General features: G+C 45.0%; 1 protein-coding gene across 1 annotated transcript in view; it reads right to left on the minus strand.

Annotated features, from left to right (window-relative positions):
* The window catches only part of TMEM151B (transmembrane protein 151B), a 42,839-nt gene extending 24,291 nt beyond the window's left edge, over positions 1 to 18,548 (minus strand). Inside the window, exon 1 of the mRNA XM_089529448.1 lies at positions 18,351 to 18,548. Coding sequence (XP_089385574.1) covers positions 18,351 to 18,548 — 198 coding nt within the window. The remainder of the gene's footprint in view (positions 1 to 18,350) is intronic.
* Between the last annotated feature and the right edge of the window lie 202 nt (positions 18,549 to 18,750).

Below are 18,750 nucleotides of genomic sequence, written 5' to 3' on the forward strand. Positions count from 1 at the left end.
CTCAGACAGGATCTAATAGTGTCCCCTTTCCTTCAAATCACCCCAGAAAATGCTATGCTTTCAGCAGGCTTGTAAATATTGGATCTGTTCTGAATGTTAGGCTCTTTCTAAGGAAACTACCATACATTATACATCAAGAGGTAGTGCTGCTTCTTTGCAAAGAGAGTGATGCCTTTTGGTGGATTAAGTGATGGTGCGAGTGGACATGTTGACATGGCGCTAAGAACTAGGTTTAAATTGTGAATTTGTTACACAGTATTTAGGGGCCATTCACACTACATTATACATCAGATCAGAAACCGTTTTAGAAGTGGGTTTTTCCCACTGGCACCGGTTTTTGCACACCCAGATTGAGGTTTTGCACACCCAACCCAGGGCAAATCCCCCTCAGCGCGGGTTTTCCAATATTGGGTTTTTTTCCCGTTTCTTTTTAGAAAACCCGGTTCTTCCATGGTGTTGGCCAATGGGAACAATGATCGGGTTATTTAGGGGGAGGGATAAAGGTCAGAGGGTGGGCAGTGGGTGGAACATGCCTTCCCGCTCGCACCGGTCGCTTTGCAAGCAGCTTTTTAAAATTTATTTTTAATTTTCTGATGGAATATGCAAATGCTTGTGCTAACATTTGCTAACTGCAGCCAAAATAAATGTTTTGCTCAGATGTTGCTGGGTCCAGGTTATATAATATTGTTACTTCCCTTGATCTCTTCACTATATTCCTGTTGATGTATCTTAGAATTACATTCACTTTTTTGGCTGTCAGATCACATTGTTGACTCATGTTTAGCTTGCATTCTAATAAGACCCAAAGAACTTTTGCATGTGTCCTGTTGTCTTGCCAGTTGTTCATAATTCTGTAGTTGTGAATTTTTCCTGCCCAAAAGTAGTACATTTATCTCTTTTGAGACCCATTTGCCAGTCTGTGAAAGTCATTTTGAATCCTGATCCTGTCCTGCAAGTATTAGATCTTTGTTGGTTTTAATTATAATTGATTTAAGAATTTTTAAAGGGGGGGAGGAATTTTGATGTACAATGTATTGTATTTTATTGCTGTTAGCCGCCCCTATTGACCTCAAGGGGCGGGATATAAATAAATAAGTTGTTGTTGTTGTTGTTGTTGTTGTTGTTGTTGATGATGATGATACTCTTTCCAGCACTCTATTCCATCATAGAAGTCATATTTAAAGAATGTTTAAACAATGTTGGGCCTGGGACACAACTCTAAGGCACCCCACTAGTCACTTCTCCTCAGGATGAAGAGGAACCATACAGCTGTGCACTTTTTGGCTTCAATCCATCAATCACTTACAAATCTCCCCAACAGCAGCATGTCCAGCCCACATTTTACCAGCTTGCCCACAAGAATGTCATGGAGGACCTTGTCAAAAACCTTACTGAAACAAGGTATACTACTTCCACAACATTCCCCCTTTCTACCAAAGTTTCTAACTCTGTCAGAAACAGGTAAAATTAGTCTAGCATGACTCTGTTAGTAAGGATCAAATCCAAAATAGCTGATTTCTTTGTTGGCCCCTTCATCTACCTTATAAAAAAACAGTCTGCAAGGCTAGTGAGAAATTTGTTGGTCCTTATGTTCTCATCAGAGTTTGACTTCCAACAACTGTCAGGGTGGTTGAAGTCTCCTATTACTACTATATCTCTCCTTCTGAATGTTTTAGGAGGGCATCATCCAAATCTTCAGTCTGGCTTTGGGACTCTATGGTAGACCGTCACACTGATAGCACTGTTCTTTCTCTCTGTTTCAATTTATAAAATTTAACTTCTTAACCAAATGTTCTCAGATTGTCTGCCATGCTTTAAGTCATGGATCTACTCACAGCTGTACATGTTCCTGACACATAATGCTTCTCTCCTACTTGGAATAGGTTATATGCCTCTCTTACTACATTCCAATTATGAGATTCATTCCAATATATTAAGTCACATTTGTCTTCCTGTTCAAGTTCAGCTTTAAGAGTTCATGTTTATGTTTTTATTTTATTTTTTACCTCCCATTGTCTGTGTATTAGCGAACAGACATTAAACCATAAGTAATCTATCCATCTGCTTCTTTGATGTTGTTTTTCTGCCCACAGGTGGATTTTTGCACTCTTGCCATCATTCCCCAACTATCATTGAAGCTATCATTCCCAGTACTTGCTGTTGCCCTGCCCTCTAGAATACTGTTTTCCTCCTTTAAAGAACTCAGTTTAAAGGGTTGGGAGACCCTTAGCAAATATGTTTCTAGCAGCCACTGTGAGGTGCAACCCATCTTTTGCCAGAAGTCATTCTTCATTGAACGCTGAGGCTATGGTCCAAGACACCAAACATTTCCCAACGGCACCACTTGCAGAGTCAATCTTTTGCTTCCAATATTATCTCTCTTTCCCTTCAACAGGAAGGAGTGATAAAATAACAACCTGTGCTCCAAGGTCCTTCAGCTGCCTACTGAAAACCTTATAGTCTTCGCAATATATTGAAGTCTGTATCTTGCAATACCAATTGTTCCTTCATGGATCAAAGAGAGAAGGCAACAGTCAGTGGTCTTGATAAGTCTTATTAGCCTTTCTGTTACATTATGAATCATCACTCCTGAATGATAGCATACCTCTTCAAATACTCTGTCAGACCACTGCCTCTGTTCTTCTCAGCAGGAATTGGCCTACAACCACTACACATCTCTTCTTCCTCTAGGAACTAACCGGAACCCTTCTTGCCACAGAACCTTTCAAGGCCATCTCCACTCTTTCTGAAACTCTTGTTACTTTTCTTCTGATCCCACTGTTACTCTGGCAAAATTAAAATCACAAAAAGAGTTTCAGAAGCAGTTGATCAGAGTTTCTCTTTCATCCATCAGCCTAAGTAAAGGGTAACTGAAGTGCAGAATCAATGCTTAAGTGTCCGTGGAGGATTGTAGAAAAAGCAGAAAATACATTATGGGTTTTCCCACCCCTGCATTAATTCCTCTGCAAATATGTTGCAATAGCAGCAACTTGATGTTGACAATGAAAGGCACATCCCAAGAGGGCACAAGGGCAGCACCTTCCTCTCAGCTTCATATTTCTATTTTCCTGTTTCCTCATGTTATTTTTCATTTCTGCCTCCCTGTAGGTTTTAACCATGAGGGATCCAAGCTCTAGTAACTAACTACAATGAATTAAGCAGCTTTTCCAGTTATGTCAGAAGAAAATGAGGTTTCAGAATTGTTTTGTACTGGTACAACACCGGTGACAGTAGAACTTCTCAACTAATTGAGTTTATTTATTTACTATCCTTATTATACAAGTTGCAATTATACGTCCAATTACTCATGTTACCCAGTTGTATTCATATAAAAATGATAACTCTAGTTCTAAGTAAAATCTGACAACAAATATGGAAAACAAAACAATGACCCACAGATTGGAAACACTCAATATACATTCCCACCCCCAGCAAAGGGGACACAGGAATTGCAGCAACCATAGGACCATTGCATTAATTTACCATGCGAGCAAAGTGATGCTCCAAATTCTACAACATAGACTTTTACCATACATGGAGCAAGAAATGCCACATGTTCCAAATTGGATTCAAGAAAGGGAGAGGCACCAGGGACCATATAGCACACATATGTTGGATAATGGAGCACACCAAAGTTTTTAAGAAGAAAAGTACTCTGTGCTTTATAAATTATAGCAAAGCCTTTGACTGTATAGATCATGGATAACTATGGATCACCCTAAAAAAAAATGTGCTACAGCATTTGATTTTCCTGATGCATAACCTGTACTCAGGGCAAGAGGCTACTGTTAGGACAGGAAACAGAGAAACAGAATACTTTCCAATCAGTTAGGGGTCAGGCAAGGCTAATCTTCAATCTGCTGGAAGACAGCAAGTGCGACCTGGCTTGCATTACCGAGACCTGGCTTGGGCCTGAGGGAGATGCTGTGTGGGCACAGGCCCTCCCTGCCGGGTTCTCGGTGAAGGACCAGCCCAGGTTAGGTGGGCGGGGGGGGTGTGGCCTTGATACATAAGAACACCTTGTCTCTCACCAGGAACCACATCCGTCAAACTTCCTTTATCGAGTGCATTTACCTGACCCTGAAGGCTAGGGATAGTCTAGGGATTTTGTTGGTGTATCGGCCACCCCATGCGCTAACAGACTCCCTTAACGAGCTGACACAGCTGGTTGCGGAGCTGATGTTGGAAACGCCCAGGCTACTTGTCCTGGGCGATTTCAACATCCCCTTTGCGGCCAACTATGTTCCATCCGGTGCGGCTCGGGAATTCATGGATACCATGACGGCCATGGGCCTGTCCCAGCTGATCTCGGGTCCTACGCATTTTGCGGGAAATACACTGGATTTGGTCCTTTGTACGGATGCAGAAAATCCGTGGGCGGAAATAACTAATATTACCCCCCTGTCATGGACGGATCATTTCCTCGTGGAGGCAAAAATCAAGGCTTCTACCCAGATCCCCCCCGGGGGTGGTGGACCTATTAGGATGGTCCACCCTTGAAGGCTGATGGAACCCAAAAGGTTCCAGGAAGCCTTAGAGGGGCACATGGTTGGAAGTGACAGCGACTCTGTTGATGCCCTGACTGGTATTTGGAATACCGGTCTTTCTAGGGCTATATACAGTATCACTCCCAAGCGCCCTCTCAGACCCGCTTCTAAACGTAAGCCTTGGTATACGGAAGATCTCCGGGCGAGGAAGCGAGTTCTGCGACGGCTAGAGCATCGCTGGCAGAAACACCTATGCTTAGCCGACAAGGCTCTCCTAGACCGCCTTTTGGAGGACTACGGAGAGGCGATACGAGCAGCTAAGAATTCGTTCTATGGTGCTCGTGTCGCGTCCACGGAGTCGTGTCCAGCAGAGTTGTTCAGGGTGGTCAGGGAGCTAACTCAGCTCCCTCCCACCCTGAACCAGATCCTTGAACCTTCTAAGGCCTGCTGTGACCAATTTAACAACTTCTTTGCAGATAAAACCTCTCGGATAAGCGAGGGTCTTAACGCCGGCATTAGAGCAGAACCTAGGGTAGAGGCGTCCAGAGCCTCTGTGGACTCTATTAAACTGGATCAGTTTGAGTTGGTGAGTACTGATGATGTGGACAAGATCCTTGGAAGTGTTCGGAAGACAACCTGCTCTCTCGATCCCTGTCCCTCATGGCTAGTAGCTCAGGGGGGACCAGTGGTAACTTCGATGTTACACCGGATTATTAATACATCTCTGAGGGACGGGCAATTTCCATCCAGCTTGAAATTGTCCACTATAAAACCGCTGTTACAAAAGCCCTCCCTCGACCCCCTGATACATAGTAATTATCGGCCAGTTTCGCTGCTGCCATTTTTGGGGAAGGTGATCGAGAGGGCGGTTGCAATCCAGCTTCGATCGATCTTGGATGAAACGGATTATCTGGACCCATTTCAAACTGGCTTTCGGGCAGGTTACGGGGTTGAGACGGCCATGGTCGCCTTGGTCGATGATCTCTGTCTGGGCATCGACAGGGGAAGCGTGTCCCTGTTGGTGCTCTTGGACATCTCAGCAGCTTTCGATACCATAGACCATGGTATCCTTCTGGAGCGCCTGGCAGAGGTGGGAATCGGGGGCACTGCGCTCCAGCGGTTCCGGTCCTACCTCTCTGGGAGGTTCCAGATGGTGCAGCTGGGAGACGTGTGCTCCGATAAGAGGGCCCTCGCAACTGGGGTCCCTCAAGGAGCCATTCTGTCTCCCATGCTTTTCAACATTTCCATGAAACCGCTGGGAGAGATCATCCGGAGACATGGGGCGCGGGGTTATCAGTACGCTGATGACACCCAAATAGTCTTCTCTATGTCTCCGACTGATGCAGTGACTGAGGATGGCGTCTCTCCTCTCGTGGCCTGTCTGGAGTCGGTAATGGGCTGGATGAGGAAAAACCGACTCAGTCTGAATCCAGAGAAAACGGAGGTACTTGTGATAGGTTCCCCTGGTCCAGGAATGGAGGTGGTTCCACCTGTCCTGAACGGGATCACGCTTCCTGTGAAGGACTCCGTGCGCAGTCTGGGGGTGCTTCTAGACTCGTCACTTCACCTTACAGCTCAGGTGGATGCGACGGTCAGGAGCACCTGTTATCAGCTTCGGCTTATACGCCAGCTGCTCCCATACCTGGCCCAGAGAGACCTTGAAACGGTAGTACACACTCTGGTAACTTCTCGATTGGATTTCTGCAATGCGCTCTACATGGGGCAACCCTTGTACCACACCCGGAAGCTACAGATGGTACAGAATATGGCAGCCAGACTGGTCACTGGTACTTCCAGGGCCAGTCATATTACACCTGTACTTAAAGATCTGCATTGGCTGCCCATTCGCTTCCGGGCACAATACAAGGTGTTGGTTATAACCTATAAAGCCCTACATGGCTTGGGCCCAGGATACCTTGAGGACCGCCTCTCCCCATACATTCCGCCCCGCACACTCAGAACATCTGGGCAGCAACTACTGAGGGTCCCTGGGGCTAGATTAGCCTCCACAACAAGGAGGGCATATACCATCATCGCCCCGACCCTCTGGAACACGCTGCCCATAGAGCTCCGCTCGGCCACCTCCCTGGCCCAATTCAGGAAGGAATTAAAAACCTTCCTGTTTCGTTTGGCATTCCCTGAGATAGGCTCCAGCTAGCCTCCCCCTTTCCGACAGCAATGGTAGCTGGTTGATGGGGTTTTAGCTTTTTTAATAGTTTGTTTTTATTGTATATGGTTGTATGTAATTGTAATGTGTTGTTCACCGCCCTGATCATAGGAAGGGCGGTATACAAATAAAATTTTTATTATTATTTATTTATCTTATCACCCTATCTGTTTAATTTGTATGCTGAAAATATCATATATAAAGTAGGACTACACTCAAAGAAAGGGGGTGTAAAAATTGGAAACACTTTTGGGAAAGGAAAATAAACAATTTGCAGAAGACACCATACAACTAGTAGAAAATAGCAAATTTGAAACAATAACTGAAAACAGTTTTTTAAAAAGTGTGCAAGTTTGCAGTTGAATAGTAAGAAAACAAAAATAATGACCACATGTGACCTACATAAGTTTAAATAAGACTATCACGATTTTCCATGCTTTGGCTCAATAAGTAACCAGAATAGAGACTGCAATCAAGAAACCAGAAGACTAGGACCTGGAAGGGCAGTTATGAAGAAACTAGACAAAGTGTAAAGATATATAATTGAATACCAAATTTAGGCTTGCACATGTTATCATATTTCCCATCTCTATGTATGCCTGTGAAAGCTGAACAGTGAAGAAAGTAGACAGGAAAATAATAAATTGATTTGTCATGTAACGTTAGAGAAGAGTTCTGCAGACACCGTGAACTGCTAAAGATTCTAGAGCAAATAATTAAACAGAGAGTCTGGGAACATCTAGAAGGCAATTCCATAATCACAAAAAGTCAACCTGGGTTTCAGAGAAACAAGTCATGCCAGACAAACCCCGCACTCTCAGGTCGGGTGAAAGACATCTTTTAAGAGTTCCAGACGCTCGATATGTATCAGCTCAGAGGGCTTTCTCTATTTCAGCCCCTCAGCTCTGGAACTCCCTCCCCAATGAGCTCCGTACTTCCACCTCCCTCTATGCTTTCAAGAAGAACTTGAAGACTTTTTTGTTCCGCCAGGCTTTCCCCCCATGAGCCTTGTGGTCATTCTCTTCCCCTTGGCAATGTTTTTGTGTATTCCATTCTACACAGCCACTTGTATAGGGTGTTGTTGGTTTTTTACTGTTCTTAATTGTTAACTTTGGATTATTGTCATGCTGTTGTTTTAATTGTCTTACTCTTTGATGTACACCGCTGTGATCACTGGAATAGCGGTATAAAAATAAAAATTTATTATTATTATTATTATTATTATTATTATTATTATCTCTTTTTTTTTATAAAATTACCAGCTTGGTAGATGAAGGGAATGCGGTGGATATAGTATATCTTGATTTCAAGGTTCCCCATGACATTCTTGCAAACATGTTAGTAAAATGTGGGCTAGACAAGGTAATTGTTACAATGATTTGTAATTGGTAGTCCAGCCAAACACAAAGGGTGCTCAACACTGGCTCCTTGTCATCCTGGAGAGAAGTGACCAGTGGGGTCCCACAGGGTTCTGTTCTGGACCCAGTGCTATTCAACATCTTTATCAATGACATGGATGACAGAATAGGGGGTATACTTATCAAATTTGCGGATGACACCAAACTGGGAGGTGTAGGATCAAAATTCAAAATGACCCAAATAGACTAGAAAGCTGGGCCAAAGCTAACAAAATGAAATTCAACACGGAGAAATGTAAGGTACTGCACTTAGGGTGGAAAAATAAAATGCACAGATATAGGATGGGAGAAACCTGGCTGAATGAAACTACGTGTGAAAGGGATCTAGGAGTTCATGTAGTCCACAAGTTGAACATGAATCAACGGTGTGATGCGGCAGCTAACAAGGCCAATGCAATTTTAGGCTGCATCAATAAAAGAACAGTGTTTAGATCAAGGGATGTAATAGTACCACTCTATTCTGCTCTGGTCAGGCCCCACCTGGAATATTGTGTCCAGTTCTGGGCACCACAATTCAAAAAGGATGTTGAGAAACTGGAGTGTGTCCAAAGGAGGGCAACTAAAATGGTGAAGGGTCTGGAAACCATGTCCTATGAGGAGAGACTTAGGGAGCTGGGGATGCTTAGCCTGGAGAAGCGAAGGTTAACAGGTGAAATGATAGCCCTGTTTAAATATTTGAAGGGATGTCACGTTGAAGAGGGAGCAAGCTTGTTTTCTGCTGCTCCAGAGACTAGGACCCAGAGCAATGGATGCAAGCTACAGGAAAAGAGATTCCACCTCAACATTAGGAGGAACTTCCTGACAGTAAAGGCTGTTTGACACACTCCCTCTGAGTGTAGTGGAGTCTCCTTCCTTGGAGGTCTTTAAGCAGAGGCTGGATGGCCATCTGTCGGGGATGCTTTGATTGTGATTTCCTGCATGGCAGGGAGTTGGACTGGATGGCCCTTGCAGTCTCTTCCAATTCTATGATTCTATGAAAAAGACAAATAAATGGTCACAGAGCAAATCAAACCTGAACTAGAAGCCATGATGACTAAACTAAGGCTGTCATACTTTGGCCATATTATGAGAAGGCATGTCTCACTAGAAAAGACAATAATGCTTTGTAAGGTGGAAGGCAATAGGAAAAGGGAAAGACCACACTCCAGATGTATAGATTCAATCAAGGAAGCCACGGCTCCGAATCTGCAAGAACGGAGAACAGTTGTGGAAGACAGGGGGACCTAGAGGACTCGGACTGATAGGTTTGCCATAAGCCAAAATCAATTCGATGGCAGTCAACAACAACAAACCATATAACAGATTGAAAAGGTGGAACATATATTTACTTTCAACCGTTATTTCATTTTTCCTCCATGTTTGTCCAAATGTACAGCAAGCCTCTCCAGGACATTATGTCCATCTGTTCTGTACTTCTCAAATCCAAGTCTCAAGGATTGTGAGATAGGTGTGCCAGCCAATACCTAAACCATCTTCCCTTGTTCTGAACTACAACAGCACAACATCAAGCATGTTTTCCCCTTAAGAGAGCTGACACTGACACATTTAAGATGCTCTCGTCCCTCCCATTAAATAATTCCTTTCCTTTATATTATTATGACCTAAATTCATGTGCACACTGCAGGCCCATATAGCTTTATCCAGAAAGGAGGAAAATCATGGACTATCTGCTCTCAGTTCACCCAAGACAGATGCTGAAATACATTAAAGAAGGATTGTGAAACAAGTGTGTAATGTCCCGATACAATAACCACAGGCTGTCTCTCCTGAGGGCTTTAAGTCCAAGGCCTTTTCACCAGCCACTGCATTTATCTGAAAATAGAACTGAATAGTAAAAACTATTCAGCCACAATATGTAGGGTGTTTTTTTTAAGGCACTCACTCAGAGTGACTTTTTCATCTTTGGATTAAGACTCCCATATTCTGTTCAGGACAAAGGAGGTCAAGATCTTGTATCAGTATGCATTAGCCTACATTGTAAAATGACCCCACACTTTAAAAGTTTACAGTTATTACTGCTCTTCATCTTATCTTTGCTCATCTGGATTGTGATTTATTTAAAATGCTGCTAGAGATTAATATATTTCATAAATCTTTTACAGTTATAATATTGTTTTCATATACATTTATATTTTGTTATATTGGAAACTGCTTTGTGGAGATAACTGTCTGGGATATAACTACTATATACAATTTATAAAAATGTATAATGTGACTGGAAAGTTGTGAAAATCACTGCCTTTTATGAGGGGTCAAACACTTATATACCAGTGCTTTGCAAAGTAAGATTTATTCAAGCATTTTAGGAAAGTCTAACTATACAAAGGATCATGCTGCTCAAAGTAAAATGGATCAAGTCCCATGGTTTTTAATGGTGGTGCACATGTGTGTGCAGCAACGCTGTCAGGGCCAATGGGGTTTGCTATCCATGGATGCTCAAATCCACAGATGCCAATCCTGTGATTGGGGCAGGTGGGTTGTACTTCATTTGTCTTTCAAAATCTACAGATTCTGGTCCTAATCTATAATGGAAATGTTTAATATGTAAGTATGTTGAACTGCATTTGTTCACCTTCATCCCTTTGCCTCCCTTGTTTCTTCCCTTCCCTCTTATGGGCCTGTTACAGACTGCCAAAATAAAGCTGCTTCGGGTTTCTTTGGAAGTATGCTGTTTAAATGATGCATGCATCCAAAGACTCCTGAAGCTGCACCAAAGCTGCACTCCAGTGCTTAGGAATGGAGTGTGGCTTTGGCATGACCTCCGGACTCTTAGGACGCATGCATAATTTAAATAGCATACCTCCAAAGAGATCCGAAGCAGCTTTATTTTGGCAGTCTGTAACAGGCCATAGTTTTCTTCAGATTGAAGTTCTTGAAGGCAAGACATGTTATTCAGTAAAGATGTATATGTTTACTGATAGTGCTGAATGAAGGAGGAAGCAGAGGTCACCTGAGACAGGTAGTTCTGGCTCAAAAGCTGTCAAAACTTCCTAAGAACTCCAAAGTAAAACAATGTTGAAAGAAAGATGTTGGTCAACTCTGTATCTTTGCTATAAGCATATGGGATAGATGAGCTACATGAGGCAGGTATAGAATAGTATGCATGAAATGACAACCAGGTGTTGAGTAGTGAAAGAAGTATAGAACTGCTTATGGGAACAGGAGTAGCAGTAAATACAGTTGCCCCTTCAAGTCCGTGTACTTGAAATGTGGGACTTGGAAACCCACAGAGAGGCAACTACTATTAATTTCAATGGGGTGTATGTCCATGGCGCACGCCCCACATGCACACACCCCATTCAAGCCTATGGGCTTGAATATGTGCAAGATTTTGAACTCACTGGGGGGGGGGTCCCGGAACGGATCCCCTGCAAGTTCAAAGGGGCGACTATACACAGAAAAGGCTGAAGGGCAAATGAAGAAAAGACAATACCAAATTAACACAGGAGATCTGGATGCAGATGGATTAAGTTTATGATTTCAATTAATGATGCTAATAAATGGAAAACTTCTCCTACACATAATGAATAGATCCACTAACAATAAGCTCACATGCTAACAGTAGAAAACATATTAATGGGTAACCTTGTTGGGCATGCAGCAAAATGCAACAAAAATGCACAAAAGTGTAATGCCTTTATTGGCCAATCAAAATGCAGAAAATAAATCATGCAAGCATGTGAAGCTTCACTGGCTTCATCAGGCAAAGATGTTAGAAATCATACAGGACAAAAAAGATGGCAAAGGATAGGCCTAGGCTCTGTCTGAGGAGTTTATCATATGGGAGACTAAGTGCCTAAATCCCATGAAGAACGGGATTTAAATCCTGGGAAAATCCCGCAAAAGCAGGATCATTTTCAGACTCATCGGGGGCACTGAGCATTAATGCAAAAATAACCCACTTAGAAAGTGGACAAATTGGCAGCTTTTTACTTTCGGGATAAAAAGCGGATGATTTTGTCCACTTTCTGTGCAGGTCAATGCTGGATTAATGGTCAATGCCCCCGACATTGTGTGAAAACGATCCTGCTTTTGCAGGATTTGTCTACTTTATGTGTGTGTTAATGTGTAACGTTGTGTGAAAATTATCCTGTTTTTGCGGAATTTCCCCATTTTAAATCCCCTTTCTGCATGCGATAAACCCTGTATGATAAACTCCTGTGATTATGCCAATTAAATGGCTCTGAAGATTTCAATGCAGGCAAAGGCCACTCCATTTCTTGGCCATGGGGGGACCAGGAACAAAGGGTAATCCAAGGCAGGTAATAAAATTTCAGCACCATTAGTAATAGAAAAGTAACATCCCTTAAGATCCAGGCTACCCCTGTCCTGTGCAATCTTCTCCTCTGCCTGTACTGAACTCCCTCAATACCATCTTAACTGACAACAGAGCGACATCTCAGACGACATATAGACCTGCAACCCTAATGTCAGTGCCCTTCTTGACCTGTAATGATTTTTAACGTCTTTGCCTGATGAAGAAGCCAGTGAAGCTTTGGAAGCTTGCATTACGTATTTTGTGTACTTTTGGTTAGCCGATGAAGGTATTGCTTTTTTGTGGATTTGGATTTTGTTGTATTTTACCCTAACACCAGCAGTGTCTTTCCTGGGATCTGATTCCACACTTGCTACTGGAGTAGGGATGCAAACCTAATTATGCTATATCTAATGCACACACGTATACCACATTTTCGGGTAGACATTTTTGAAGTCTCTTTGGGAAGAAATGTCCTCACACGCCTATATTAATACTTCTCATCAGTAATAATCACAATCGTAGTGTCTACTGCTATTCTAAATCAATCAGCCTGGAATATTCCCACAGTCAACTGAATTAGAACCATGGTTTCATGTTTTAAATACCTCACCTTCTTGGGGGGAAAGGGATGAATAACCTACCATTTCATTAACTAACTTTTGACAGCGATACATGCCCCTAGTTACACCCCCCTTGGATTACTGTAATGAACTCATGGGGGGGGGGGGCTGCCTTTGAAGAATGCTTGGAAACTTCAGTTTGTCCAAAGAGCTGCAGCCAGATTGTGAACTGGAGCTGATTAAAAGGAGCACCTGTTACCAGTCCATTTCTAGGCATAATTTTAAAAGCTTATTTTGATCTATAAAGCCCCATACAGCTCAAGGAGGAGGGAGGTCCTTCTCTTGGTCCCACCACCCTCATAGGCACTTCTGGTGGGAATAAGCACTTCTGGTGGAAATGTTCTGGAACTCTTTTCCTATGGAAGTCAGACTTGCTCCCTCTTTGCTATCCTTCAAAACTGACTGCAAGCACTGTGAAATAAAGTGCTAGATTTTTTTGAGAGGGGGCATTATTTTTGCCTTTCAATATGTATGTTTTAAGCTGTTTTAATTCTACATTGTTGTTGTTGTTGTTGTTGTTGTATACCTTCAAGTAGGGTTGCCATAATTCTGGACCTCCAAACTGGGACAAATGTAGGACAAAAGTAGGACAAATTTTTTCAAATGTAGGACACATTTTTTTTAAATGGAGGACATGCAAAAAAAATTGATGATTTTTTAAAAAATGTTAATATAAATGCATGTTTCTTAGGCATGATCAAAATGGAGGACATTTTGGCATTGTTCCTAGACAGATGCCAGAAATGTACTTCCCTTTCTGGCTAACCTCCCCCCCAATTCCAAACAGCATATTTGGGCATTGAAGAGGAGGAAGAGTGGAAAAGGCAGAGGAGGAGGAAGAGGAGAAGAAGAAGAGGAGGAGGAAGAAGGGGAGGAAGAGGAGGAGGAGAAGAAGAGATGGAGAAGAAGAGGAGGAGGAAGAAGATGAAGAAGAGGAGGAAAAGGAGGAAGAAGGAAAAGGAAGAAGGGGAGGAAGAGGAGGAGGAGAAGAAGAGATGGAGAAGAAGAGGAGGAGGAAGAAGATGAAGAAGAGGAGGAAAGGGAGGAAGAAGGAAGAGGAAGAAGGGGAGGAAGAGGAGGAGGAGAAGAAGAGATGGAGAAGAAGAGGAGGAGAAAGAAGATGAAGAAGAGGAGGAAAGGGAGGAAGAAGGAAGAGGAAGAAGGGGAGGAAGAGGAGGAGGAGAAGAAGAGATGGAGAAGAAGAGGAGGAGGAAGAAGATGAAGAAGAGGAGGAAAAGGAGGAAGAAGGAAGAGGAAGAAGGGGAGGAAGAGGAGGAGAAAGAAGAAGAAGAGGAGGAGGAAGAAGGGGAGGAAGAAAAGGAGGCAGAAGAAGAGGAGGAGGAGAAAGAGGAAAGGCTCTTTCCCCTGCCTGGCTGCCTCCGTCGCCAACGGAGGAAGCCAGGCAAGGGAATGGGGCCTCGCTGAAGCCAAGCCCCAAACCCCTGCCTGGCTGCCTCCGTCGCCGTTTTGCCCCCACCCCCGGGATTTCCCCCCCCCCCAGAGACGGAGGCAGCCAGGCAGAGGTTTGGGGCTTGGCTTCAGCCGTCCTCCAAGCCCCAGCCAAGCCTGGAGGACTCCGCGATCGCGGAGGGGCCCCCAGGGCATGGCTAGGGCTTGGAAGACAGCCGTCCTCCAAGCCCCAGCCAAGCCTGCAGGACTCGCTGGGGGGGGGAGTCCCAGGGGCGGGGCCAAACCGGGGCGGGACCGTGCGGACCCGCCCCAAATCGGGAAAGTCCCGCCCCCAGGCGGGATATGGGAAGCCTACCTTCAAGTCATTTCCAATTTACGGCAACTCTAATGTGAACCCATCACAGGGTTGTCTGGGGCTGAGTGAGTGTTACTTTCCCAAAGTCACCCAGCCAGTTTCCATGGCCTAGCAGGGAATCGAACCCCAGTCACCAGTCCTAGTCCTGTGCTCAAATCACTATGCCGCTGCTGTTGCTGTTGTGTGCCTTCAAGTCATTCCCGACTTTTGGCCACCCTAAAGCGAACTTATTATGGACTTTTCTTGGCATGATTTGTTCAAATGAGGTTTGCCATTGCCTTGTCCTGAGGCTAAGAGAATGCAACTTGCCCAAGGTCACCCAGTAGGTTTTATGGCTGAGATGGAATCAAACCCTGGTCTCCAGAGTCAAAGTCCAACACTCAAATCACAACACTGCACTAGCAACGATGGGGCTCGACAGGCCGCCCCAAGGGGTGGTCTGGAGCTACCCATTTTCCCTCCAGAGGGAGGCCACAGCAACCAAACCATGCAGGCTCCCTCAGCACCAAAAGGAACCCACTAAAAGCAGGTTTTTTTGGTGCACGCGGGTGCCACCATCAGTGCCCATTGCAAACTGTGTCATGTCAATGACACAAGCGCGGCACCCCAACATGCAAACGCAGCACTGTGCTTGCATCATCATGGCAGCCCCCTGTATGGATGAGAAGCCACCATGATGGCAGCATCCATACGGACTAGGGTTCGGGAGTGTGAGGTTGCTGCGCACTCCCGAACCCTAAAATCAGCGTGGACACGTGTCTTGGGCCTATGCCACACTGGCTCTCTTTAATTCCATAGTTACATTTTAATTTATTTTTGTACATTTTTATCTTTCTATACTTGTTTTAAACTGCTGCAAACCACGCTGAGTCCCAGTTCTGCCCAAAAAGCAAATAGACAACAAGTCACTCTCTCAGCCTCAGAGGATGGCAATGGCAAACCCTCTCTGAAGAAAACTGCCAAGGAAACCCCATGGTAGGGTTGCCTTAGGATCACCATAAGTCAGAAACAACTTGAAAACACAAAACAACAACATGTATAGGCCCCTTTCAAGACTACCACACCCCTTATTTCTTAGGTCTTCATTTTTGCAGGACCATATTTATTTATTTATTTATTTATTTATTTATTTATGGAATTTACATCCAACCTTTCTCCCAAAATGGGATTTACCTTCTTGGGTTTACCTTCTCTTCAAGGTTTGTTCACAGTTCCATACTTTATCACTCATATTAACTTGTTGCAGATTTAATTTAAAAAAAGAAAATACATCAGTATGCTTACTTACAGCAAGCTTGGAGCTGATCCCTGCAATAGGCATTCACAGGGAGAGGGGAAGGAGATATCAAAATTTCTTTGAATCTCAGCAGTGAAGGAAAGTGTAGTGTACCACACACTATGTAACCAAATACTGATGCCACATCTATCGTGTAGCTCATGACTTCTTTTCCTCTCTCCCTGTCTTGGGCGCCTTTTTGTCGGCAAGAAGAAACACTACCACTGCCTCACAACAGAATGTCTACACCAAATTGATACAGGGTTCAGTTTCCTTTTCATAATGCAGACACTTAAACAACGGGTCCCCTTTTTACCCCAAACTGATACATCTACAATCATTATTACAATTATCCCTGGTTGGAGACTCCACTGTACATGGAAACCCCCAGTTTCCACATACATTTCCACAGAAAGGGTGAAAAGGAGCACACCTTATGAAAGTCTCTTCAGAGGTAACTTAATCTGTGCAAGAGATAAAAGGCTGTGGTTCTTGTAGTTTTGGTTGTCTGCAAAGTGGCTCTTCTGATTTGTTAAGAACCATCAGCCAGCATAAGAGCCAGGATGGTGAGTGGTGTGAGCATCGGACTAGGACTCTGGAGAGCAGGGTTCAAGTCCCCGCTTGGCCAGGAAAGCCCACTAGGCATCTTAGGCAAATCACATTCTCTCAGCCTCAGAGGATGGCCATGACAAACCTCTGAACAACTCTTGCCAAGAAAACCCTGTAATAGGTTTGCCTTAGGATGGCCATAAGTTGGGAACCACTTGCAAGCGTGCAGCAACAGCAACACAAACCTGCCAGCATGGTAGTGATGTGAACGTTGGATTAGGATTCTGGAGAGCAGGGTTCAATTCCCAGTTTGGCCATGAAAACCCACTGGGTGACCTTGGGCAAGTCACACTCTTAGCCTTCAAGGATGGCCATGGCAAACACGCTTTGGGAAAAAACTGGCCAACAAACCCCTGTGATAGGGTTGCCTGAGGGTGGCCATAAATTGGAAAGAAGGCACAGAACAAGAACCAGACAGCATGGTGTAGTGGCGTGAGAGCTGGACTAGGACTCTGGAGAGCAGGGTTGGACCCCTGGCTTGGCCATGAAAACCCACTGGGTGACCCTGGGCAAGTCCCACTCTCTCAGCCTCAGGGGAAGGCAATGACAAAAAAATCTCCCCAGGACAAACCTGGCCAAGAAAATGCCAGGACAGGGTTGCCTGAGGGTAGCAATGAAGGCCCCCCACAACCACACAGGCCAGAGAAGGTTAAGAGGGGATATGATAGCCCTGTTTAAATACTTGAAGGGATGGCATATTGAGGAGGGAGCAAGCTTCTTTTCTGCTGCTCCAGAGACCAGGAGCTGGAGCAATGGATGCAAGCTCCAGGAACAGAGATTCCACCTCAACATTAGGAGGAACGTCCTGACAGTCAGGGCTGTTCGACAGTGGAACACACTATAGTTTTTTGTGGGTTTTTTGGGCTATGTGGCCTAGTTCTAGAAGAGTTTATTCCTGACGTTTTGCCAGTGTTTGTGGCTGGCATCTTCATAGAACGGGAGTGGGACACAGTCCCTGGGAGAGTAGTGGACTCTCCTTAATAATAATAATAATAATAATAATAATATTTATTTGTATACTGCCCTATGGGAAACCAATCTGGGTGGTTGACAACAGTAAAATATAAAATACAACAATTAAAAACACTTTATCCCTCCCCTCTCCTTCTGTCATGGATGCTTTGATTGAGAGTTCCTGCATGGCAGAAGGGGGCTGGACTGAATGGCCCTTGCAGTCTCTTCCAACTCTATGGAGTTTATCACACAAAGGAGATTGGGAGTTTATTCCAAGAACATCCTGGAAAAACTGTGTAATTACGCAAAACGATTTCACACAATGCTGCACAAAACCCGCCATTAAAGTGGCTACGGAGACGCATTAGAGGGCATCTTTTTAGTTTTGGGGATTTCAGCGATAATGCATTTCCGATCTCACTTTAGTTGTGCAACTGCGTGTGATAATCATTTGTGCAATTACTTGCCATTTTTGCCTTTCTTTTGTGGGACGCTTTCAATCGCCATTTAAGCTCTCTGGAATTAGCCCCGGTGTGTGAGAAGCTCCTCTGGTTCGATGAGAGAGATGAGCCCCAACTAAGCCCCTAAAGCCCAGCCGAGGAGGAGGAGGAGGAGGAGGGCACTGGCAGGAGACTGAGACCGGAGTGCAAATCCAATGCATGGAAAGGGCATTGATTGCTAAGGGTCCTGTATGGCGTGACCCAGGAGGAGGGGAATGGGAGCCCAGCCCTAAGGACCAGGTGTGCAAAGGGGGGGAGCAGTGTGTCTGAGTGTGAGGGGGGGTCTTCTGGCTCACCTCCTCCCGGGGCCCCTCCGCCGCTGGGCCCCCTGCTGCTGCTGCTGCTGCTGCTGCTGCTGCCTGTGCCGCGTCCTCGTCCTGCTCTTCCTCCTCCTCCTCCTCCTCTTCTTCGGGGGGCGCCGAGGGGCTGCTGCTGCTGCCGCTGGCCCTTGCTGCCGCCGAGGCCGCCGCCGAGGCCGAGGCCGGGGGGGACATGGCGGGCACCCGGGGCCTCCCCCAGCATCCTCAGCCCCAGCCCCCCGCTCCCAGGGAGCCCGGCAGCAGGGATGGCCCAGCCCCGGAGGAAGAAGCAGGCAGAGACAGGCAGGCAGGCAGGGAGGGCGGCCAAGGAAGCGCTCAGGTGGGAAGAGCAAGAGCAGGAGGAGGCACCCCTCTTCCCCTCTCCTCCTCCTCCTCC

Source organism: Sceloporus occidentalis, unplaced genomic scaffold (assembly GCF_023333645.1).
Source record: "Sceloporus occidentalis isolate IW3139 unplaced genomic scaffold, rSceOcc1.0.p SCAF_6, whole genome shotgun sequence".
In the NCBI taxonomy this organism is placed as follows: Eukaryota; Metazoa; Chordata; class Lepidosauria; order Squamata; family Phrynosomatidae; genus Sceloporus; species Sceloporus occidentalis.